At 45.0% G+C, this 27,045-nt stretch overlaps 1 protein-coding gene across 5 annotated transcripts in view; it reads right to left on the bottom strand.

The window, feature by feature from the left end:
* Positions 1 to 27,045, bottom strand: part of PAX5 (paired box 5) — a 238,089-nt gene that overhangs the window by 178,348 nt on the left and 32,696 nt on the right. For all 5 annotated transcript variants that reach the window (XM_038403330.2, XM_038403327.2, XM_043514630.1 and 2 more), the window contains one exon: positions 25,892 to 26,020. In XM_038403330.2, coding sequence (XP_038259258.1) covers positions 25,892 to 26,020 — 129 coding nt within the window. The remainder of the gene's footprint in view (positions 1 to 25,891; positions 26,021 to 27,045) is intronic.

The following is a 27,045-nucleotide window of genomic DNA, read 5'->3' as shown; positions in this document are numbered from 1 at the left end:
TGTCTCACAGACAGAAAGACTAACGAACTGGAGTCTGCTCTCCCACGATGACTAGCCCCTGCTGCCTGGTTAAAAAAAAGGTTTCAGAGTAGCAGCCGTGTTGGTCTGTATTCGCAAAAAGAAAAGGAGTACTTGTGGCACCTTAGAGACTAACAAATTTATTAGAGCATAAGTTTTCGTGAGCTACAGCTCACTTCAAATAATGAATCCTGGAAGCACGTGTCCAGAAAGGCCCATGCTTCATGCCAGCCCCCATCCTTCACTCGGCTCTCATCAGCGCAAGGCTGAATCATTCGGCTTTATTGACACTTCATCTGCCAGCGCTCCCTGTGCGAGCGGATCATCTGGTACGCTGCCCGGCTTCTGGCGGCTGGACTCCACGCTAAAACACCTCCCCTGAGCCTCTGGGAAAGCTGGCATCAGTTGTTACCATAACAAACTCAATTGTTCTCAGCAGTGCTCCAGCAAATAAAGTCATTAATTATGGGCTCTCCCTCGGCCGCCGTTGGCTGGGGCGGCAATCAGTGTGAAACTGCTCATTGCCTTCTCTCGGGGAGCGAAGACAGATGCCATAAAAATAAACGGCAGCACGAGCAGGACCCTGCCAGTGAGACAGCAGCAGGCTGGACCCGGTAACAGCCCTCACGCTGCTTTCTGCGGGCCTAGCTACATTTATCTGCTCTGCCTCCGCCAGGGGGGAAGGTATCCCATGAAGCGATTATTTTTATCTTATAACGTCAATTTCCTTATACTGATTGGCTTCCTGCCGCCAAATATCAATTACATTGCAAATGCCGGCAGAAGCTTATTTTCTGTCTCTCCCTCCCCCCCACTCCTCTTTTTTAAGCTATGTTCTAACATAATTTAATTTATTTCCCTTTCCGTATCCCAGAGGAAAATCTATATCTCCTCCTGGAAGGCCATTTGCCCTCTGTTATTGGGAGCTGAGGTATCACACTATTGAACCATTTGTTTCAGCTGACTATTGGCAACCCATCAGCACTCGTTAAGACCTCTGCCATCTCACTGCAATTGTATCTATGATTGCTCTGTTTATAATTTCTTTTTCATGGACGCTAGTAACTATCAGACTTCTAGGTGTCCTTTTCCTTCACTGAGTTACAGGATTCTCTTAGGCCCTTTTTTCTCCTGCTCTCCCAAATACACACACACACTTTGCCCCCCTGCTCATTTATGATGAGGTTAGCTTATTAATCAATCATCTGCTGAAAGATCTTTTTGTCTCCTTCCTTGGACGGAAGTTGGTATTAGTTCGTGCTGGTGATCCTTTGCAGTTGTATTTCAGGAGAAGATTCAGCCATCCAAGTGCTAGCAGTTACAGTGAGATGTTGCTTCCATGGTAAATAGCTAGATTGAAAAATGAAATGCAAGAGAAGGAGCAAGCACCCTGTGTGCAAACCCTAGGCAGCCATTGTGAATTGTAAGGAACATAACATAGGAGGCTCTCAGTCCACAAGAACAGAACCTATCTGGCATATCTCTATTCATCAGGAATCTTGATGTGGATTTATCCCAAAGAAGAGTCCCAAGACAAGATATCTCTCTCATTTTTAATGTGATCCATAAGACATTGCCCCCCACCCCAAGACACCCGTGGACTCCTGTCAGTAACATACTCCAATAGCCCTGTTTCCAAACAAAAGGAAAACAATTTTCAACTTTTGAGCACAAACTTCGCTGCCTCTCCCTGAGTTAGGAGGGAAAGGAGAAAGAGATTGGAGACAATGTCGTGCTAATGCGGTTGGAGGGTTACCAGTGACCCAAATGACTAGTCCCGGATGTGAGAATTCAACAAAGATTGTGGGACTTGGAAGATGATTAGAAACATAAGGCAGGGGGGCACTGCAATAGGTCATACTAGAATGAACAGGCAGATGCTAATCACAGATGAAAAGGTGAGGTCACCATATTCAATCTAAAGAATTTCTGGGCACTGTGCAGAACATAAGAATATCTGTTCTCTTATACTGCTTTTAATGTTCAAAGACATGCATGGACCCACTTGAAAGGGATGTCCTGAATTCAGGCAAGGGGGAACTGGTAGCCTGTCGAAAGAGGCTGGCAAAAATCAATGATAATATATGCAGATACAGAGTGATCTTTTATACATATATTACCTATTTTGCATAATTTATTTCTATAATTAGGTGGATCTTCCCATTTACTGTACATACATAACACAGAGTGTGTGAGAGTATACGCTATAGAGAAACACATCTGTAGGTCTAGGTATAAACATACTACCGTATATTAAAACAAGGAAAAAATAGTACCCAATAAAACAAAAATCAATTATAATCAATGTAATATAATCAACCTAATATATTGACATACTGTATATCAACTTCCTTTGAAAGGTTCTCATTTTCCTTTTGTTTAATATTCTGTAGGGGTTAGGTCAATGGAGAAAGGTATGACTGTATGTATATAGGTTTCAGAGTAGCAGCCGTGTTAGTCTGTATTCACAAAAAGAAAAAGAGTACTTGTGGCACCTTAGAGACTAACAAATTTATATGAGCATAAGCTTTTGTGAGCTACAGCTCACTTCATCGGATGCATCTAAGGTGCTACAAGTACTCCTTTTCTTTTTGTGTGTATATACACACACTTGCAAATGCATTCATATACATGGGAGACCAGATTTTTTAAAACTGGCCACCTTAGATTGTAAGATCCTTGGGACAGGGACCAGTTCCTTAAGATATGAATGTACACAATGGGATAGGGCTAATAATAAAGGATCATTTTTGCAGCCACAATTTGCAGGCATTATCTTAGCAATTCAGATGCCTACAGACTTGATTTCTGAGCAGATCAAATGTCTTTCATTGTGTAGCCAATCACTTCTATGAGAAAGTTCAGGGCGTGAAATGTGCAAATCTAGTTAAGGCTCATTTGAAAATTTGACCCTATTGTGTGAGTGACGACTGTGTATGTTGACAGATTCAAATTATAGATAGTTATATACACACACGCAAGTAGAGTAACTATCTGCTAGGTAAGGTTGTTCTTAAGAGAAACGTCCAGAGTAATAGGAAAGGTCTTTGCACCCTTTGGAATGGTGATTATTGACTAATTTTGTTCAGTTTAATGGAGATAGCATGATTTCCTGGGATGTGCGTTGTCGGTTTCTAAACAGAAAGCTCCAGACTCAATTTTGTGGTGGATGTGACTGGCTTACAAACTCAGCATGGAAGACAGGAAGCAAATTCAAGCAGCACCAGTATTTTTTAAATATCAGAGGTTGATGACCCCTCATTGCAGTGGTCACAGTGTAGCTGACCGCTGTGGAACAATTTAGTCTTGTTTCTGTCTCCAGGGTGTTGAAGAGGTGCACAGCATGGAGGTCCACAGCTGTACTATGGATGGTGGTGCCAATCTGCAGGGAAGTTTGCAGCTTTCATAGGAAGATGTGTATCTCTCCCCTGAAGTGAGGAAAGAGCTGTAAAGCGAGGCAGAGTGGAATCAATTTGGCAGATGATTGCAATTTTATCACTTTCCAGGGAACTCACTTTGCACAGACACAGTTTGCACAGGGCAATTTCCTCCTCTCTAGCCATGCTGGTGTCCATCTTGCTATGGACAGGTTAAACCTTAACAGCTCAGTGTTTGCTTACACTTCAGAAACCAAATCAGTATCTCCAACCACATGTGTGACGCTCCAAGTGACAGCAGGGGCTGCGTTTTCTAAGAGCTGTTTGGGGACTCAGACAAACATACGTAACCTCCATTTCTGTTGCTTTGGAGATGAGGATGTGTGTGTGAAAATTACATGAGAGGAGATTCTTGGCAAAAATAGCTTTTAGCACTGGTTAATCACGAAAAGAATCCAAGTACACTTAACATACAGGATCTGATCCTCAGCTGGTTTAAATTTACTTCAGTGGAGTTGTGTCAATTTATACCAGTTCAGCTTCTGATCCAAAGTCCCCATTTTCATAGCTATCAGTATGGCAGCCGGGGGGGAACACCACTTTTATGCTTCAGAAATATTTTTATCTGGATTTGGAAAGTATGATCCAGGGGGATTCAGGCACAGACTTAGAAGTCTGGAGACCTGGGTTCATTTCCCTGCCACAGATTTCCTGTGCAGCCTTTGGCAAGTCACTTATCCTAATTGTACAGATGGGAAAGTGAGGCACAGCACTTCCCTACCCCACAAGGATGTTGAGAGGACAAATGCATTACAGATTGAAAGGTGCTCCCATATTGCTACAGTGGGGGGCAAAAAATACCTCAGATAGATAACATTCAAAGAGGTGCTGATGGATTGCTCCCTTAAAATTAGGAAAAACATTTCCTTTAGAATCAATCCTGCCTAGAAGTCATGCGTCTTCCATTTTTTCATCCCTCCTTTCTTTGGATACCATTCATGAGAGTCAATAGCTACCCACCCTGGCTAAGTGCCTACGCTACAATCTTTAGCATTACAAAATGGCCAAAGATAACTTAAATCTTTGCAAAAACTGAAGGAATGGAGCCAATGGAATCCCTCAGGTTGGAAAGGAATCTGGATGGGAACAGAAGAGATGGCTGCAACACTTCCACATTTTCCTGGGTGCAAACAGTGTTGCAAAGAAATCAAAGATGAAGAAATCCCCCTCACAGCTACTTATTCATGTACTTGGATGGCCAAGAAAAAAGGCTCAGGCACCACAAGGCATGAAATGTTTTGGAGACAAGAGACGAAATTGCTGCGTATGATGTTTGCAAAGGACAATATGTGCCATTGCTACACAGCATGAAGCCAGAAGCATCATGTACTGTCATTCTGGGTGCTGGGAATTGCAAAAACAGACACCAGCATGTCCTGTTTTGGACAGGTACGAATGATACCATCAAAGATAAACTTTTTAAGTGTGAAATCCAGGAACCAAAATGCAAAACATCCACTGAAGTTACATGGGATTCCTGACCACCCTGTGCCCAATCTGAATGAAATGGAAAAGATCAATTGGTCGACAACTTCTCATTTGTGGAGGGGGGGTTGTTTTTTGTTTTTTAATTGTTAATTGCATAATACATCAAGTCACAACACAACGACACTGTAAATCAGAGTTTGCTTGGCGATGGGATTCCAACTAATAATAATAATAATAATAGATAAATGGCTACAATTCACAAGCAGCTCATTGGAGTAGCTCTCTGATATCAGTTAAAGGACACACATCAAACCCTTACTATGCACAGTCAAATGGGTTAGCAAAAGCGTCAATGCAAATAACAAAGGACCTGATTTTTTTTAAAATGCAAAACCCTGGCTAATTCAAGAGGTGCGTATTTAGCACTGTTAGACTCTTGAGGCCCACATCAACATTTGATTAGGATCGCCAGTCGAAAGTCTCAAGAGCAGAACAACAAAAATCTTAGCACTGACATCTCAGAAGCTTCTTGAGCCAAAGACTATTAAAACTGGAGTAGTTACACAGCAATGATACTCCAGGAAAATAAAACCGAAGATGTGAAAATGCCAAAAAGCTACCTGCATGGCAAGAGAACGTTAGATTCCAAACATGAAAAGGCTGGCAATCCTGTCAAGGTAACAGCTCTACAATTCATATCAAGGTCACAATGATGCCCAACTGAAAAATTTCTGTCTATATTGTTTTTTGACAGAAAATTAGGGTTTTTTGACCAAATTAATTTTTTGTGAGAAGTGTCTGCTTTCTGTGGAAAATGTTGATTTCTCATTCCATGTCAATGTTTTTGATCCAAATGAAGCATGTCGACATTCCAGAACTGAAAAGTTTAGTTTCAGCTCAGTTTGACATTGAACTGTGTCCTCCTCAGCAGGTGGGCCTCATAATCCCATTCTCCCTTACGGGCCCGGCATCCTGGCTACCCTAAGTCTGCCATGATGCACCAGAACTGACTTCCATGTTACGCACTGAGACATGTCAACTAGAGGGAGCCCAGGGTGCATCTGAGAGATGTGGTCTGACCAGGATGTTTGGCCCAGAGAGGAGAACAGGGATATAAGACACTTGAACTACAACACCCATGAGACACTGAGGCAGCTCCTGGAGAAACAGTTTAATATCGAACCAACCAGAAATGTTACAATTCAATCTGACATGCCAAAGTATTTCCATTTGAATAGCCCCCACCTGAAATGAAATATTTAGTTCAGATTTTCCCAGATGCACCTTTTGCTTTTCAGCTGAAATTTGTTCGGTTTTTGACAAAAAGTTGAAATTTTCTGTAGAAAATTTTTGATAACACAAGTTTGTTTTAAATTGTCCAAGTTTTCCATGGAAACCCCCATGCACCCATCTTCCTGCCAGCTCTTGTCACAGCCACCGCTGAGGGCAACTTCTGCAGGATGAACAGAAGACATTTAAACAAAATCAGGACACTGGCATTTTGTGTGCTTGAGTGCCAATCAGATACAATGAAGGTGATCAAATACAATGGTGATGAGGACCATATCAGTCTCCAGACAGTCAGAGATCCGGCATGCTATTGACAGTGCTCCTATACGGACAGAAGAAACCATGTGCACCAATGAAAACACCAAGAACAGCAAACACAGGTTCCTCATATTGGAGCCACACCAGCAGCCAACAGGCCACTGCTGAAGGCACTGTTTTGAGAAGACAAAGTGGTCATGTTCTCAGAAAGCCACTAAGGTTCATTGATGGCTGTTACTGACAGATTTCCAATATCCTGACCCTAAATGTCTCTATCCCTAAATGTCTCTATTTGCATTTTATTAATGGGCTGGATTAGTACATAACTGATTTTGTTTTATTTGTATTTGCTTTGCCAAAAAAAGAGAGAGAGGGTGAGAAAAGACGACTTCTGCTATGTGACAGGGATAGACCCTCTCACTGAAAACCTTGGGTGAAGGAGAGGGAGAATTTGGCCCAGTCAGTCCATTTTAAAAAGGAAAACTATTTTCACAAGACTCCAGACAGAACATTAATAAAAGCTTAAAGTAGTCATTACAGCAGTTAATAGGAGTGCCAATAGTACAGCAGCATTTCCATTATGGATCACATTTTTCAGGGGCTTATAACTCAGCTCGAAAAAGTTACCGTGGTCTAACAAATTAGCCACAGAGTGGGAGCCAGGAGACGCAAGACAAAGTCCCGGCTTTATTGAAATCAATGGCAAAACTCACACTGAAGTCAAAAGAGCCTGGATTTCAGCCCTGCTGTCTGATCCTGCTTCTGGCTTTTCAGTGACTATAGATAAGTCATTTAACTTCAGTAAACCTCCACAGGCAAAATGAGGAGAACAATACATCTACACTGCAATAAAATCCCCCGTTAATGTAGCTTGAGCCGAGCAAGTCTGGAATAAGGTTACATTTCCTCAGCACTCCTTTTACATGGCAAAACTTGAAGCATTTCGTTTGGACAGATTTTAGCCATGTGGATTTACATACCAAAAAGGGGGAGGGGAAATACTCTGTAACACCTTATCCGCCCATGTCTGAAAGACGAACATCATTGCTGCAGTCTGGCTGCATTCTGGTACTGTCAGAAAAGCGAACGTGCACAGCCAGGAATAACTCTACATTTCAGGGAGTTTAAATGCACAAATGGTCATGTTACAGGCTTCCCTTTGAAATGAGGGCTCAGCAGCCTGGCTTTGCTGGAAAATGAAATGTCCTGGACTGTTCCCCTCAGGCTTGGCAGCAGGTGTCACAATTCACCTCCTTATAGTGGGCCCACTAAAAGCAGTTTTCATCCAATTGACCTTCACTGAGAGGTCAACTGACCCATAATTACGAAGCTGAACGTGCTTGGGTTCAACTGCACGGTAACACCTGCAGGTTTACACTAGCCAGTTTAGAAATCAGTCAACCCTCCATCCATGCACCATCCCCCACCCCACTCCAGAGCAAAATGAGCAGTATATGGCATCCTTCCCTTCTGCAAGTCAAAGTACTCCAGCCAAACCTAGGAGTGAACAAGATCTGGATTATTCTAATTTAAATACATTTCCACCACAATGCTCCCAGACTGCTGCCCTTTTCCCCCCAAGAAGATGCTCTGTTCTGTCTTTAATATTACTTATGGAGGCAACCAATTGAAAAGTATTTTATATAGAGAACAAAATAACTGGATTGAGACAATGTAGCCTGATGAGAATCTACCCTTCTCTCAATTTTTTTTTCCATTCTCCCAATTTTTATTATCCTCACTTTTGGCTCTCTCACAATATATAAATGAAATCCAACATCTTAAGATTGTACACGGATGAAGTGGAAAGTGCAAGATAATGTAAGACTTCCAGCTTGAGACAAAATCACCACCTTTAAAACCATTCTTCGTTGCAACTAAGCCTTTTTTTAGCTCTCCCCTTGGTCTAGCTAGATAGATATTTCTTAGGGCTGGTTGAAACTCAGGATTTCTTTTCCTGAGAAATTCTGACATTTCAAAATTTGCTTTTGTTCTGAATCAGAACAAAAAACCAAACAATTTAAAAATTTGTCACAAAATGAAGTTTTTGTAAAAAAAATCATTTCAGGTCAATTGAAAGTTTGTTTTCATAACAATCAGAATGTTTTGTTCTGATCTTGACTTGATTTATTTTATCATTAAAATATAATATACACTCAAATACACTTAGAAACAGATAGTCATTTCAAAATGAAAAAAATCAAGGTGTCCCAAAAAGGTTGAAAAATTCCTTTATCAAAATGCTTGGTCTCTTTTAAAAAAAAATTTAAAAAACAAAGTTGTGTCCAAGCTGACATGTTCCCAGGGACAATTTCAATTCTGACCAAATGGCATTTTCCAACAGAAAGACATTCTGTCAGAAAATCAACCAGCTCTAATATTTCTCCTGAGCCCATCAGCACGGTATCACAGCACAGAGTGACTTATTTACTCCACAAATGAGATTTAATTAAGTGTTCCTATACTAGATAGTAATTTCAAGTAGGAACCTAGCATGTTCTAAAGAGAAAGATAAGATGAAATATGTAGGTGCCTTTAGAGAGAGAAAGTGTGTTCTCTGAGTTAAGCCATTTTACAGCTTGTCTACATGGTGGACTAATGCACCCTATGGGGGTGTGATTTCTAAAATGAACTAGCATGCTGCATATTAATTGGTCCATATAGATGCTGTGGGTACACTTTAATAGTGTTGTTTGAAACATCACTGCATGAAAGTGCACTGGGGAACCTTTAATGTACACCTGCATGGTCTACATGGACCAGTTAATGTGCAACACGCAATTGTGCTTTAGATATCACATCCCATCAGAGTGCGTCAGCCCACCGTGTAGACAAGCCCTCAGTTACATCTCTCTGAAGTGACCACATCTTCAAAGCCGTCCCACTCCCGGTGGCTCCCATTGAGAACAACGGGGGGGGGGCAGATCCTGACCACTTGTGAAAATCTGACCCCTTTGTTTAGGCACCTGAGATGAAAGAATAGCCCCCATTTAAATCAATGGCAAAACTCTCACTGACTGCCGGAGGGCCCCAGTTTCACTTCTGCACTGCAGAGGAGCACTTTTGAAAATACAGCCCTTAAGGGCTAAGTTTTAAACAATTATATGCCTGAGTGCAAGTTAGGCGCTCATTTGGGAGGAGAGATGTACTAGCATGAGCTGGAATATTGTCAGCATATCAGGGTTTAAACACCCAGAAAGCACCATGGGTGAAACTGACGCCCTGCAGTTACCAGCACACCCCCGACACTCCACTTAATTCCCTCTTAAGCCCTAGGGCACATTTCACCCTTAGTGCCTAAAAGACAGTGTTCAGAGTAGCAGCCGTGTTAGTCTGTATTCGCAAAAAGAAAAGGAGGACTCGTGGCACCTTAGAGACTAACAAATTTATTTGAGCATAAGCTTTCGTGAGCTACAGCTCACTTCATCGGATGCATTCATGGCTGCTTGCCCACTACAGAACAGCCCACTGCCCCCACCAACCCTCAGTTGCTGGGTTTGCCTCCTTTTAAGACCAGGCGTAGCAGGCAGGGCTAATTGAACAGGGATGACTGGCCCAAAGCCTCTGGCCCTTAAAGGAACAGGCCACCCTGTTACAGTGGTGCTCAGGGCCAGATATAGTGAGGTACTCAGGGCCAAGATCAGGATCAGGTGTAGAGAGAGGATCAGGGCTGGGTATAGGGGCTGCTCATACTTAGGTACTTGCAGGATTTGGGGACTCCTGCCACAGTAACAAATGAGAGCTACACACAGGAATTCATTACTAGAGCCAGCTGCTAATTTTCCAATGTATTGTTTTTCCAACAGAAAATGCTTTTTGGGTGAAATTGAAACATATTGTGAAAATGTTAATTTCAGTGAAATTTAGTTTCAAGAAAAAAATTGGAATGAAGCATTTTGGTAGTCCATTTTTAAATGACTTTTCCACACTTTTACTTTGTCCTTTATAATGTTTTAATAAATACAAAAGTCAAAATCAGAATGAAATGTTTCTGTTTTACAGAAATGAAAAACCCAAATGTTCAACCTAAAAGGTTTCCTTTCATTTTGTTTTCAGACTTTCATTTCGTGGGGAATTCGGACACGTTTTAGTTTCATTCCATTGCAGAACGCTGACTTTGGAAGCTCCCTGTTCAGCCTGCAAAATGAATGCCTGCTCTAAGAAAAGCCGGATGCATTTAATCAATTCACATTTTTAATGTGGTTCCAGACAAGGACAAACTCCCCTCCCCGCCCTCACCCTCTCCGTCTAAAGGAAGACGAGGCTCTCCTTTGCAGATGCCCCCAGTTTTGGGTAGCTGAAAGGCATTAGCATTTAGCTGAACGCTCTGTGTGTGTATGAGACTCCAGTTCCTTTTAGTCTGTTTGGGAGAAGGGAGAAAGGGCTTGAATAGGTACCCCTTAGAGGCCCGGCGGAAGCCAACACACTCCCAGAGATCAAAGCCCCAGGCCCTGAACAGAGAGCGGCAGTGCTGCCTGCCATCCGATCACTCCGTCAATGACAGTGGCCATTCATCGGCAGATCATGCCCTGTCACTGTTTATGTCAAACCACCACCGCCACCATCACCATCACTCCTTCTCGGGGAACGGGGGGAAGGGTGGAATTCATTACCCATTAATGAGCTCTTCACAGCCTTGATCCCTGAGGCAAACACTGCTCCATTCATAAAAGCTCCCAGTGGCTGGCCAAGGGGGACCAAATGCAGCCATTTCACAGCCCGCGCACCATCTTGCTCTAGGCTGCCCCACATGTTCTGTAACAGTTGTGAATGACAAACACTCAGACAGAGGGAGGGAGGCAGAGAGACAGACACACAGACACTGGCCTCTCTAGCCTCCCTGAGCTTTGAAAGGGAAACAACTAGCAAAATCCGAGAGCAGCTGCACATGCTGCCATGGGGAGACTGAGAGAGACCCACACACTTTTAATTGACTCATATTAAGGGCTCCATGCTCAGAGCACCAATGCCTCTGTCACTCAATACAACACAGCGGTAAGATATGTTGTCTGCAGTGGCGTGGTAGCCGTGTTGGTCCCAGGTTATGGGAGAGACAAGGTGAGCTGGTATCTCTGGCTGGACCAACTTCTGCTGGTGGAATAAGCTTTCAGAGACCTGCCAAGACCTGAAGAAGAGCTTGGTGCAGCCCAAAAGCTTGTCCCTTCCACCAGAAGAAGCTGGTCCAATAAAAGATATGAACCTCACCCACCTTGTCTCTCTCGGTGCAATATGTGGCATCTATATCCAGTCTCTGTCCCTCCAGCTCTTTACAAAGTAAGGGTGAGATCCTGCAGCTGGATTTGCACAGCCAGCCCACTGAGACAGCATTGATCCTAATAATCAAACTATACATGGGGGTTACTTTATCCACCACTGAAATGCAGCCACCTCTGAGGTGAAACATGGCAACTGTAGCACTTAGGAGTCCCAGTCCTGGACCAGGATCCCATTATGCTAAGTGCTGTACAAACAGATCACCCCTGCCCCAAAGAGCTTACCATCTAAACATAAGACAAGAAACAGCCGGTGGATACAGACAGACAGACAGGGGAGTACAAGGAAACAAAGAGACCATATTGATCAGCACAACAGCGCAGCAGCTGCCTAGCCATTGCCAAGTGTTTTGGGTACCACTCCAGACAGCTGGGGAACAGCTGCTGCTGCCTTTACATGAGGGTTCAGGATGGAAAGTGTCCCAGGAAGCCCCACTGGCTAGTGGCATGCAGAGAATGGCAGATATGCTGGTAGCCATACTCCCTTGTGTTCTGGTTCCATCAGCTCTCACCAGCAAGGCAGGATTTCACTGAGTCACGTCTTGCATGGACCTCATCCAGCACCCACTGCAGTCCCTGGAAAGACCCTCATTAATGGTTGTGGGCATTGGCTCAAGCCCATAGGCCTATCACGGAGGCAATCAGTTGCAGCTTGAACTTACTTAGCAGAGCTGTGTAACAGGATGGCTTGCTCTCCAAGGGCAAGAGGGCCAACCCGGAAAGAGGCACACCTGAGAAGAATCAGGTGATTCTGCTATAAATTGGATTTTTTTCCCCACTCTTTATTTTTCCATTTGCTACTCTGACACTTTTCAAAAATTCTCATGCCTTGGCAAAGTTAGAGGAGCAGCATTTCATTTTCCCTCTGGCCACTCTCCAGCTCTTCCAAAGAGGAGGAAGTTTTGGAGTTACAGAGTGGAAAAATGAAGAGAAAAAAAAGTTAAAACTAAAAATGAGCAACAGAAAATAATCCCTGGATTTCATTACTACTGTCTGGGAGAAAGGGGAAAAAACAAAAATGTAAAATTTTTAAATGTACATCTACCACGCATCATTCTTATAAATGGACTTCATAGCAAAACAACAAGAACAACAACTGGAGAGAACTTGATAACAAAGAATTTAATGACAAGGTACATCCTTACACAACCTGAAGCTACAATACAACAAAGACAACAATTATATTCCACTGATTGAATGATAGGCACCATGTATGGGATAAATTCTTTTGAAAAACACTGGGAAAATATAGTCAAATGATTGGCAACCATGGAAAGAGGCTGATCTATTTCACGCAGGACATGTGTACAAATAAATCATTTAATGTCATTTGTCCAAATTTAAGGAAACACTGCTACTTTCAAAAGGAAGGACAGAGTTGGAGTTTGTCCTTTAGCTGAAGTGGCAGAAGATCAGACTTTAAGTCTACGGCACGAGGTGAAACTTGACAATCACAAAAAGAAAAGGAGTACTTGTGGCACCTTAGAGACTAACAAATTTATTAGAGCATAAGCTTTCGTGAGCTACAGCTCACTTCATCGGATGCATCGGAAGTGAGCTGTAGCTCACGAAAGCTTATGCTCTAATAAATTTGTTAGTCTCTAAGGTGCCACAAGTACTCCTTTTCTTTTTGCAAATACAGACTAACACGGCTGCTACTCTGAAACTTGACAATCACAGTGGTCCCTCCTGGCCTTCGAATCTATCAATCTCTAATGCAACCCCACAGTGCATACAATGCAACTCCTGGAATGTGCCTATACAGCGCCTCAACCAATCTGTAATGTAAATGGGAGAGACTTTAAATGTTAATTCCATCAGAGAGCAGCAGGATAAAATCCTACAAGTGCTTCATAGTTCAGCTAGGGAATCGAGAACAGATTGCTGACATTGACTGGTGTTGCAGATGACAAGTATCCAGCCTGGATAACATGCCTGTCCTGCGCCTCACACTCATTCACAGGCCAGAACAGGGATCCAGGAACCAGGTTCACTGGTGTACACTAACTGCTTTCCACAGTTCCAGTGACCTAGGTAACTATGAACATAGCTAAGTGGCCAGTTAAGCCAGATTTAATAATGACTATTTTGCATCATCGGAATGGCTCACAGCAGCCGGAGCATACTGGTGAATCTGGCCTAAGTGCTACTAATACTTTAAATACTTTCCACCCTTTAACAGCAACCCTATATCAGTGTAATTCCATGCAGTCCACCAGAGTTACACCAATGTAAAAATGGTGTAACAGAGTGGAAAATCAAGCTCATAAAGGCAACAGCAGGAAGAGTAATATCTTGTTCCAGAATTTTAGCTTGCATGGTTTCTCTGAAATAATTCCAGCAAGCAGTGGATTGCATTAGAAATACCATGCATGGAGTCATTATTGTGATGTAGATAGTAAAGTCCAATCAAACCATGTTAAACGCTGTTCTCAATGTATGTACGTAGATATAGTTGCTTTTGGGGAATGGATAAATTGATTGAACAATCAGCTTTTGGGGAATGGATAAATTGATTGAACAATCATCTCACAGTATTTTGAGACATTTGGAAAGAATTCCTGAAATCAAAGAACTATTTAAATGAGAGAAGAATTTAAATCAGTGCCCACAGAGCCTGCGAAATCTTAATCTTATTAAAATCAACAGAAATACTTTCAGGAGTAAAGAATACTCATGTGACTAAGGATTTGCTGGGCTGGACCTACTAATTGTATAAGTAGATTCCAAACATCCATTGTTCCTCATGTTCTTTTTTACTCTCACATCGCTGGTTATATGTAGATTCCAAACTGTTGAATTTCTATGTGTATTTTTTCCATTCCTTTTTTGCCATATGTCTTTGGTTTTTAGGTTTGTGTGTGTGTGAGCATATATATATAAATTAATAATTTGCAATTTATACAACATTGCTCACATACGATGAACAAAACTTGAATCACTGTCTGGTAAACCTAAACCCCACTTGACCCCTTCTGAACCAAGCATACTAGTACTGTCACTGAGTTTTGTCAGGCACTTTCGCTGACCACACCTCTAATACAACAAGTTAAAATTTCCATCAGCAAATGATTTTTTCTCTCCATAACCTTCTGCATTTCCCTCCCTCCCCACAGTCTTTTGACAGCTTCCCTCACCATTTATGTCCTCGCAGGCTATGTTCCTCAGTGAATTATTTCAATATATACCAATGCAAGGAAATGCTGAATATCAGGTATCCACTTACAAGGATAGCTTTAGTCCAGAGCATATAATATCTTGTCCATTTCCTCAGCTGGTATAAACAGAGCTATGCTGATTTACAGCAGCTGAAGATCTGGTCCATAGCCTTTGGCTTCTGAGCTATACTACACTACTTCGCTGACCAGAACAGCCTGCGTGTGTTTTCCATCACAGACTCCTTTCCAACAATTAACATTAATTGCCAGCAATATGACAAGGTCTTAAATGAGATTTTTTTCCTGTTTAACTAGAACCTACAAGTTTCCCAAAGACCAAACCCTTATTTTCTCCATGAAAACTACCTGAGCAAGTCTCGAGGGGAAACCCTGCTGGGGCACAAGCCATGTGGTGCAATGGCTTTTCTCACCTCAGTGGTGAGGACAAGGTCTCTATGTTACACATGGTAAGTAGACCATTGTCAGGTGATATTCCTTTGTGGGGGCCCTAATATCTGATTGGTATTTGGATCCCGTGATCTAATTTCAAATGACCCTAAGAAACCTGGGCAGACACCTTCCCTGGGCATGTGAGAAGGGAAAGAGGAACCAACTTAGGGCAGCTCCTCTCCCTCCTCTGGTCCATGTGCAGAAGAGAGAAGAAGATTCTTAGTCTCTTGACCTCGAAGAAGCCTCGTCAATCGCCAGAGAAACCAAAAGGAGACACGTTTTGTGTTTATAAAGCTTGGGAAGCAGTTGCCAGAAACAGCCTTTACCAGGACAAGAGAATCAGGCTGTGGCCTCGACAGCCTTCCTTTCCCCACCAACTGGTTTCCTCCACCTCCCACGGATAGAGCTCCTCAGGCACTGAAGGCCCTGCTCCTCGTCTCTGCCTCTTCCCGTTCTGACTCTCTGCACTCAGGCCACTCTTCAAGCCCCTCCTCCCCCATGTGCAGGAGTTGTCTCCCTCCTCCAGCACCCCAAGCGTCCTTGTTCTCCCCCTCCCAGCCTCTCCTCCTTCAGCTACCTCCCAGCCACCAGCCTCCACTCCTTTCCCATCAGCTCCGTTCTCTTGCCCTACTTCATTCCCAACTGAAAAATAACAGTCAGGAGCAGAGAGGGAAGGAGAGACACTCACACGCTGCACACGTGACATCGCCGCCCCAGGGACACAGCACTAGCTTTCCACCAGAGCACCCGCCATGCAGGGCTCCCACTCCTCCTGGCCTTACCAGGACGCCTGGCTTCTGACCAGCTTTATCTGTCCTCACCCAGGCCAGTCCCTCTCTCCTTTGCCAGCTTTTACCAAGGTTCATTTGTTTGCCCGTTGCCCTGCTGGGGAGAGCTTATTCACTGGAGCAGCTCCATCAAAGAGTGGCACTGCTTGTGGGAGTAAATGCTCCTCAGAGTGAGTAAGGGCTGCACAGATTCTAGATTTCTGCACTTTGTAATATTTTCATCCTTCAGGGCAGGAGCTACATCTTCTCTACAATGCCATGAATACTGATGGCACTGGCGAAATATTAACGGGCTGGATCCACAGCTGGTGTACGTCAACAGAGCTCTAGTCAATGAGGCTACACTAATTTACAGCAGTGGGGGGTCTGGCCCCGTAAAATCATAACTCATCTGGGTCAGTAAGTGGGAAAATGTTCAAAGTGAGCAGGAGAAGAAAAATAAAGCAGCAGATTTTTCTCCCAGTGGAAGACAGACAGAGCAGTGTGCTGCCAGAGATGAGACTCCAGTGGATGGGTAAATGCACTAAAGAGCTATAGGCCAGACCCCCAGCTGGTGGGGGAGCTACGGACAATATGCTCCAGGCTGAAATCAATGGCGCTCTTCTTAGGAGGTGACCTAGGTAAAAGCCAGGGGAGCTGGATGGGTGGCTAAAAATGTGGGGTGATCCCTTCAGATAACCTCAGAAAGAAGAGTGAAAATAGTGTCGGGCCTTAGCCCTGAGCTCAGCAATGACCCACTGTGATGAAAGCACTTTATAGAATGCAGATTTCCATCCCCCCACCCGTTCCCCTCCCCCAGCACTGCGCAGTCCTGCCCGTGGCAAGGCTGCTTCTTTCTCACCATCTGCTAACTGCAGTGGAGACATGCCCACTGCTCTGCCTGGATGTTACAGCAGCTTGTGGCCATTGTCCTGCCAGGAGGTTGTGATCCATGCGCCCGGAAGGAGGGAAACCCAGCCCTACCCATTAAAGGCCTTGATGCAGTGCTGCTCTTGTTGCACTTGGCCTTTTCTTGGTTTCCCCCTTTGACCACATCCTTGGGGCGCAGGGGTCACTAGTAGAACTGGGTTTGTCCCGTCGTCGTAACAGGATACCATTATTAATTAATATTCACAAGGTGCTTGGAAAAAAATGTCAAGAGCCATGGCCACAGTTTTCAAACTCGGGTGTCTTCAATTAGTTGCACAGATCTGAACTGAAGCACCTAAATAAAAGCAGCCTCCAAAGTCATGAGAACCTCAGACCGTGCCGCAGACCCCTCCCTTCTATTTTTAGCGAGCTAGCTAGAGTGCAGCTAGCACCTGTAATCTGCAAGGGCTGCCGCTCACATCTCCAGCAGCAGTGGAGACACACCCCTCGTTTTCTTTGTTATCTCTGCTACCGCTGCAGATTTTCCTTCCAGACAGAAGCACGTGGCCCACAGCTTCTAAAAGGGACAAGCAGAAGCATTTTTCAGCAGTCCAGCTCAGAACCTGCAATAGTGACATCTACACCGTCAACATCAGCAGATGGCAACAATACAGCATAAAAGCTGGCAAGGACAGAACAAAGCAAACGGTGTAAGTAAAAGTTTCTTCTCATGCTGGTTTCAATTCCCAAAATGCCCCCAACCACTGAGAAGACTCTACACTGATGAATTAGAAATATGGTTTACGCAGCTGTTCTGTGGGGGTGGTATTTAAATGCAGCCACACCTCCTCTGCAGCCCAAAGAGATGGGTGGTAGCAAACACACGCATCCTACCCAGTGCTTAATTTATGGCAGTGGGTTTAACTCTTCTCTCATTTCCAGGCAGACTGGTGACCAGAGCTGAGCAGGGCGATTTATTTGGCGCATTTAGCCCTTTGTTCTGTCTGCGGACAGACGGCGTTCCCACCAATTGGTTCATTCTCCGAAATTTACTCAGTGAATATTCCATGCAACAAAGGCTTTCACCGTTGGGTTCCTCCCCAATCTTGCATTTCCAGAATGGCCTCCCGGCAGCTGAGATTTGCCATTTGAACTGGCTACATACTGTAGGTCACACAGGGAGTCTTCCAATTCAGTGCCCGGTGGAGTCAGTGAGAAGAGAGGGAGCTGGACTGGTCCCTGCATGAACAGAGCTCACAGGCCTTGCGTTTTGCTCTCAATTCCCCACTATTGCTCTACCTCCACAGTAGCTCCACCTGCGTGAGCTATGGTGGGAGGGAGAGTGTAAACCTGTCTAGGCCCAGGTGCCTCTAACAATCCCACTCTGCATCTTTAGGCATCTAAATACAGTTAAAAATCTGGCTTGTAGTGGTTAAAATGTCTGCCCAGCTGCTCCCACTGTGCTACCACATTGATGAGACATGTTAGTGCCTTGGAATCAGGTGTCGAATGCAAAGACTCACTGCTAGAAATTCACTTCCCGCTGACATCTTGCAATTCTTGCTTCAAATACACCACTCCTGCCCACAATCCTGCTTGCTGAGCGAGTCACACAGAGGCACATAAACAGACCAGGGGAACTGGTGAACTCTTCTGAGGGCTGCTTGAAAATCCGTCTCTGCTCCAGGCGAGACCACTCCTCCATGCCAGCGTCAAGAAAGTCAGTTCTCCCTCCTGACCAGCTCACCAGGGATTGAACCCAGGAGCCCTGGAGCCAAAACCATACGCTGCTACAGTTTGAGCTAAAGAGCTCCTCTGTGGAACGACGTGGGGGGACATACACTCACCAGTGACATAATCTCACTTTTATTGTTTATAGGGGCCTACCTGGGACCTTTGCCCACCTGCATCTACCCTTTTTACAGCCTTCCTTGCCTCTGGGGACTTTGCAAATTTCAGGCTCGATCCTGCTGAATTTACTAAGAAAAAGACTCCCATTCAGGTGGGAATTTGGGGTGTGCCCAGCCACGCACATCAGGGCAGAGCCGTTCCTTCCCCAGGTGAATAACAGCACCGCCTGGGAGTGTTCGTCCTGAAATGGTTTTCAAAATCACAGGTGCTTTCGTCCAGGTAGGTTTGTTTGCTCTGCGCACATCGCTCAGCTCGGCCAATGGGAACAGGCTTGTCAAACCTAACTCATGGTGCAGAGTCGTTTTCACTTGCAGGTCTCATGCACTAGCCCAGTGGTGCAAAGAGCCGGTGACAAGCCAGGGTTAAAGAAAAGGAAAGCTCCCCCTCCCCATAGCTTCGCTTCAGCCTTGAGTGTGAGCTGAGACCCCACCAAATAGCAGACTCTGCAGTGAGAGCAGCAACAGGAGCTGGTGCCTGGCTGGGGAATTTCTGGGGTTCCCAGCCACACTGGGGTAGCAACAGCACCACCTGATGGGAGCCGAAGAGGTGTCCCGGCTGGGCGCCCTCTCTGTGCTGCCTCTATAGGGAGCTGTGCCCTTCTGCTGGCTGCCCACTCCCTCCAGGGGAAGAAGGAAACATCTCCAGGGGAGACTGACAGAGAAATACTGGAGGAGAGAGAGAGAGGTTGCATCAATTCTCTCTGTTAAAAACATGTATTTAACCCTCTTCTCGTATGCAGTAACTGCCGGATGAGTTCAGCGACCACCAGGCAGAGCCCCAGCACCCATCTGTATTTTTGTTACAAAGTCCCATCACTTATAGCAATGGGCTTGTGGGGCCCTCCAGGGACATGACCCTGCTGAGCTATACACACACACAATCACTGCACAAACACACGTTACACACCACACACCCACACTGCAAGCATACACATGCACACACTCACACTGCAGACAGCATACATGCTCATTGCACAAGCACACTGCACACACGCGTACTGCACAAACACACACAGAGGACAACTGTACCCACACACACACACTGCATACACACTACACACATTCATTTCCTTGGTTGGATGTAAGTCTGCTTGGGGACACAACCTCCTTTCTGATACATTTTGCCTTTTTCCCCTGTTCTCTCCTGTAGCTTTGTCCTGTCATCACAAGACAATATAACACTGCACCACCAGAAAAAACCCTGAACATGACCACAGCAGCCAGAACTGGAGAACTCTGCCTCTTCGTCTGATCTATGTTCACCCCTGGTGGCAAACATCACCGGGGAAAGTTTAAATCCAAACAGAAGAGTAGGGATCTTGGGAGCCTCCATTTTTGGGTGTCCCATTTGAGATGCTGCTGTTCAGAGGGCAGCCGCTTGGCACATTTTGAATTTCAGGACCCTTTAAGATGGCTCAGGCTGGGCACCCAGGAACCGAGCCACCGAAAACCACTAGTCATTTCTGAAAATGTATGCAACTTTTAATGGAATAAAACAATTTCTTTGAATAGGGATATTTGTAAAAACCTGTCTTTAAAATGTAATCTAACCTACATGTGGGTCCCACGCTCACTGCCTGCACCCCTCTACGGCCTTTTTTCAGCTGAACAGAATTCATTAGAAGACAATAAAATAAGATCATTCTCTACATCCTCCCGCCCATCTGCTCAACATGCATCGCTCGGGCTTCCAACTACGCACAGGGAAAATCCGAACGAAGCAACTGAAGTTAGAGAGGGGAATCTGGAAACAAAACAGCAACCGAGACCAATGTGTCTGCCTTTTTAAACTTAGAAAGCCAATTGCATCTCTCTTTAGTAAGCCAGTGTCTAGCTACTATGTAGTCTGCTTCTTGTATCAGTCCCTAGTAGTATGTCCTTTAACTATAAGTGAAAGCAACCAATCCCCCACTAAGGCACATCTGTTCCACGTCTACTTTACAATGCAGGAGGGGGAATGACACTTTCAGCAGTATAAGCCAATAAAGATTGTTGATTTGGTTTGCCCCTATTGCTATTAGGCTAGCAACCCATGAGGTTAAAGACTGGTGACCGCTGCTAAAAAAAAATGTCAAAATGGAGAGGAACAAAAAAAGTCAATGAATCATACTGAGTGCTGCAGAGCGAACCCATTCCATTTCACTATCCCACTCAGACGGAAGCCTAGCTCAATTTACAATGGTTACCTGGTCAATGGCCCTACTTATCAGAGATCTATGTACATACAGACTCCTCCCTCAATATTGAGAGAGACGTGTGTCAAACAACTAAGCCACGAGAACGTTCACCATGTAGCGTTGACCTCACAAGAGTCAGTAAATGGCAAAGTTAACTCTGCCCCCTTGTGCATACATATTACGATACAGTCCATCGTTAAACCATCACATTTTCCTCTTCCTGAAATAATACAATATAATAGGATTCCATTTCCCAAGAGTCTGCAATACAAAAGTGGGGCTTCTTTGTACCAGAGCACCTTGTCTACCCTACTTAATGAGTCTGCAGAAGGGAGCCCGTTAGCTGTGCAGCTTCAGTGGGCAGCTGAAGATAGGAGTACTGCAATTGCAGATAATAGTGTTGGGGATGGGTAGTCTTAGAATCATAGAATCATAGAATATCAGGGTTGGAAGGGACCCCAGAAGGTCATCTAGTCCAACCCCCTGCTCAAAGCAGGACCAAGTCCCAGTTAAATCATCCCAGCCAGGGCTTTGTCAAGCCTGACCTTAAAAACCTCTAAGGAAGGAGATTCTACCACCTCCCTAGGTAGCGCATTCCAGTGTTTCACCACCCTCTTAGTGAAAAAGTTTTTCCTAATATCCAATCTAAACCTCCCCCATTGCAACTTGAGACCATTACTCCTCGTTCTGTCATCTGCTACCATTGAGAACAGTCTAGAGCCATCCTCTTTGAAACCCCCTTTCAGGTAGTTGAAAGCAGCTATCAAATCCCCCCTCATTCTTCTCTTCTGCAGACTAAACAATCCCAGCTCCCTCAGCCTCTCCTCATAAGTCATGTGCTCTAGACCCCTAATCATTTTTGTTGCCCTTCGCTGTACTCTTTCCAATTTATCCACATCCTTCCTGTAGTGTGGGGCCCAAAACTGGACACAGTACTCCAGATGAGGCCTCACCAGTGTCGAATAGAGGGGAACGATCACGTCCCTCGATCTGCTCGCTATGCCCCTACTTATACATCCCAAAATGCCATTGGCCTTCTTGGCAACAAGGGCACACTGCTGACTCATATCCAGCTTCTCGTCCACTGTCACCCCTAGGTCCTTTTCCGCAGAACTGCTGCCGAGCCATTCGGTCCCTAGTCTGTAGCGGTGCATTGGATTCTTCCATCCTAAGTGCATTTATCCTTATTGAACCTCATTAGATTTCTTTTGGCCCAATCCTCCAATTTGTCTAGGTCCTTCTGTATCCTATCCCTCCCCTCCAGCGTATCTACCACTCCTCCCAGTTTAGTATCATCCGCAAATTTGCTGAGAGTGCAATCCACACCATCCTCCAGATCATTTATGAAGATATTGAACAAAACGGGCCCCAGGACCGACCCCTGGGGCACTCCACTTGACACCGGCTGCCAACTAGACATGGAGCCATTGATCACTACCCGTTGAGCCCGACAATCTAGCCAGCTTTCTACCCACCTTATAGTGCATTCATCCAGCCCATACTTCCTTAACTTGCTGACAAGAATGCTGTGGGAGACCGTGTCAAAAGCTTTGCTAAAGTCAAGAAACAATACATCCACTGCTTTCCCTTCATCCACAGAACCAGTAATCTCATCATAAAAGGCGATTAGATTAGTCAGGCATGACCTTCCCTTGGTGAATCCATGCTGACTGTTCCTGATCACTTTCCTCTCCTCTAAGTGCTTCAGGATTGATTCTTTGAGGACCTGCTCCATGATTTTTCCAGGGACTGAGGTGAGGCTGACCGGCCTGTAGTTCCCAGGATCCTCCTTCTTCCCTTTTTTAAAGATGGGCACTACATTAGCCTTTTTCCAGTCATCCGGGACTTCTCCCGTTCGCCACGAGTTTTCAAAGATAATGGCCAAGGGCTCTGCAATCACAGCCGCCAATTCCTTCAGCACTCTCGGATGCAATTCGTCCGGCCCCATGGACTTGTGCACGTCCAGCTTTTCTAAATAGTCCCTAACCACCTCTATCTCTACAGAGGGCTGGCCATCTCTTCCCCGTTTTGTGTTGCCCAGCACAGCAGTCTGGGAGCTGACCTTGTTAGTGAAAACAGAGGCAAAAAAAGCATTGAGTACATTAGCTTTTTCCACATCCTCTGTCACTAGCTTGCCTCCCTCATTCAGTAAGGGGCCCACACTTTCCTTGGCTTTCTTCTTGTTGCCAACATACCTGAAGAAACCCTTCTTGTTACTCTTGACATCTCTTGCTAGCTGCAGCTCCAGGTGCGATTTGGCCCTCCTGATATCTTTCCTACATGCCCGAGCAATATTTTTATACTCTTCCCTGGTCATATGTCCAACCTTCCACTTCTTGTAAGCTTCTTTTTTATGTTTAAGATCCGCTAGGATTTCACCATTAAGCCAAGCTGGTCGCCTGCCATATTTACTATTCTTTCGACTCATCGGGATGGTTTGTCCCTGTAACCTCAACAGGGATTCCTTGAAATACAGCCAGCTCTCCTGGACTCCCTTCCCTTTCATGTTAGTCCCCCAGGGGATCCTGGCCATCTGTTCCCTGAGGGAGTCAAAGTCTGCTTTTCCTGTCTTCTGGGTTTTGAGCCTTTAACATTCACGTTCTCAATCTTTTCTCTGCAACTCTGAGGGTTTACTTCTTATAAATGAAATCTGAGATTCTCCTGTGGCTCCAGGAGCGGGGGCTTTAGGTGAAATTTAGGAAACGATTGTGATATCCTTGTGAGAGTTTGCAACATTGAGATTGCCTCTCCTCCAAACCTTAGGGGCTATGCAGCTTTTACCTTAATGCATTGCAGAAAAGTTTAACTCACAGTTTTAAAAAATCATCTTTCAGCACAGATCAACCCTGTAAAATGTCAGCCCAAAAGGAGAAAGTTTTGGAAAGTTACAAGCCACTGGAAAGAAGGCTGTGGGATGGAGATTCTATAATTTCTGTCCTGGTTCCCATACTGCTCTTATCACCACGGTAGATGGTTATGCATCTTTAATTAACTAGAGAGTTTGCTACTGCTCCTACTATAATGCTAATATTTATTTGTATAGTTATGGCCTGATTTTCAAAAACTCAAGTGTGCAACTGCACACCAAATTAATGTGCACACCTAATGCAATTGCATGTACAAACCGAGTCTTTGCACCCATGCAGCCAGCCACAGTCTGAGTGAAAGCTAGGCCCCACGGAGGTCAGTGGGAGTTTTGCAATTGACTTCCATGGTCCCAGGATTTCACCCAATGTGTCTAAACAGCCCTCTGCACCTGACTGCTTTGTGCAGCCCTGGGAATTGCCACGCACACTCGTTGTTTGGACTTGGTCAGGCACTCCAGGCTGTTTAAAAGTCAGGCTCGTATTCTGTGTGTACATACAAAGAGTGGGATGAATTGAACAGGAGAATAACTGAATAAAGTGTCCGGTCAGGCTGTTTGTGAGGCTCAAGGCCACAGAGAAAACATTGCTTTTTCCCTTCCTGACCCAGAGTTTACAAACACTCTGGGGTTATTTCTCCCCTTGAGGTGCGTGTGTAAATCCCATGAAAATGGCATGCACATGGATGGCAGAACAGACCCCCTCATCAAGAGCAGCAGTGTCCTTTGAATGTGTCTGCACCTTGTGACCATAGTTGCATGAAAGCAACGACTGTAGTAGTTTAAGCAGGGGGGGGCAACAAATGGGCAGAAAGAAAACAGATGAAGGCCTCCATCCTCCAACCATTGCCATGTGCGAGTAATTTACACACGTGAAAAGTCCCAGTGACGTCACTCCCATACAACAATGTCTGCAGAATCAGGCCCTAAACTTGCCCCAGGGTTAAAATTGTCCCACTCCTTTGATTATAATAGGTGAATGTGGCTGGCATGTTCTCCTGATGATATTTCCAACCCTCTGGAACTCCTGTGGTTAGATAATAAGAAACATCCTTTACATCCCTTCAAGGAACGAGACGGTTTAATTTAAGGCATCTTTAGAAAATTCAAATGCAGAATATCCCATCCTTTGTTCTAGATTATCCTTAATTTTAAAGGTAATGCAGCATGTTCCTCAAAGCGACATCCAGGCTGCACAGTGACATTTAACTATGAACCTTAAGAAGAATGCAAAAACTATAGGAAATGCTCTGTATGAAGCAAAATCAAGCCATCTTCAGTGCAGCCTTCACTGTCAAAAATCCCACTGATGTCAATGGGATCTGGGGAAGTGCTGGAGAAAGGAAACTGTTCCTATAAACCATCTGGATCTCAGACGAGTCTAACCCACCTCGTTTGTATTTTATTTTTTAACAAGGTGTAGTGTTGTGCCATCGTAATAATGTATCTTGCCATTTGAACTGATGAGTGGGAAGCTTTCTTAGTTTAGTTCAGTTTTGTTCTTAAGTCACTGAAAAATGCAATAATCCCAAGTGCTTTATAATATATGAATACTGGCACCTGACAATGGGACCAATCCTGCTTCCATTCTACCTGCCATTGACTTCAAATGGAGCAGGGGCAGATTATCTGGACCTGATTGTGATCTCATGTAGACCTGTAGAAATTGGAAGAAACTCCATGACCCCATTGATGGAGTCACACCAGCATGAAAACCTTGCACACAGAGGCAATGTCTCCTTAGCATCACTATCGTCTCTGTACCCATATTAGCCCAAATGGCCGTGCAATAGCACTCTGGAAGAAACAGTTCCCACATTAACAGATTAAGTCACAAAAGCAGATTACATGGATCCATGTCAGACACAACTAGATATGGTGAGTTTTAAGAAAGTGAATATTGAAGACAATAGCCGAGAGACCATCTTTCTAACGCCGCCTGTCCCTTTTTCAGTACGTGCTACCCACCGAAGAGAAAATAGGTTCATTTACCTTCATCGCGTTTGCGTTTGTTGCTTTCAGCACTGGGGGATGTAATTCCCAGAATTCCACTAATGGAGTAGGAGGAGCCTGCGGAGTCAGTGCTCACTGTCGAGACTTGGGTCACGGACCCCGTGGAGGCTGTAATTAAAAGCAAAGCAGTCAGCATGCTGGTGGAACATGAAAGCCAAAGTGTGCCCACAACTTCTGCCATCCCAGTCATCTTGGGACCACTTGCTACACCCTCAGCCACAACAATTTCATGTGACTCTGCAGTTCCCCAGCTAAGAAGCTGAATGGTGATGCCTGTTTTGTTGTGTTTCCTCTGGCATGTGAGTTTTGAAAAGGGGCTGATGGAGCATAGCTTGTGGCAAACACACAATGGACTGCAATAGGGGCTTTGCGTGTGCACATGCGATGGGGTTTACAGACCCCCCTGCTCAGACTAAAGTGGTGATGGAGTGGTGCTGGGCCAAGAAGGCCCTGTCCCACATCAGCCGAGGAGCAGGCTCCAAATGGAGGACCTGATTAAAATGGGAGTCTGGCAATCAAGCAGGGGAGAGGGAAGGAGAAGCTGTCTGCAGGAAGGAAGCCAGTTAGAACCCTTCTGGGACAGAAGAATCCACAAGGGAAGGACCTGGACTAGGGACAAGGCCTGATGGGGCAGCCAGGGGTCTGACCCCTTTTTCTTTCCCCTTCTTCTTCACAAGGGGGAATTACTGGACACTGGAAGGGACCTGGGCAGCCCCAAGTGACTCTCTGAATCACTGCGACTGCTTGAACAGCCTCCTCGAGGAGGGAAGCAGAGGGCTGTGATCATGCCCCAAAACGAAGAGTGCACTGGGAGGTAGGAAGTGGCCCAGGGGAGGCTGGTGTATCAGCTAGAGCGGATGGAAATACAGCCTCCCCCTTTGGTCTGGATCCAGTGGAGAGGAAGGGCCTTCCTACCGTTCCCTCTGCCCCTAATCCAACCGGGAGTAACCCAGAGAAGGACAGACTATAATTTGGCCACTAGGCCCTCAGATTGCCTACAAGGCCCCCAGGACTCTGAAGCCCTTGAAGACTCACTAAGTGAGCCCCGCTAGAGCAAGAAAAGCAGCTTTGGGCCCAAAGTAACACTCAGGGCAGTGCTCCATTCAGGTTGCTTCCCTTCTAGGAGTACCACG

This window comes from Dermochelys coriacea, chromosome 5 (assembly GCF_009764565.3).
Source record: "Dermochelys coriacea isolate rDerCor1 chromosome 5, rDerCor1.pri.v4, whole genome shotgun sequence".
Taxonomy (NCBI): Eukaryota; Metazoa; Chordata; order Testudines; family Dermochelyidae; genus Dermochelys; species Dermochelys coriacea.
The sequence above is the reverse complement of the archived record's forward strand: the minus strand, read 5'-3'. Positions and strand labels throughout refer to the sequence as shown.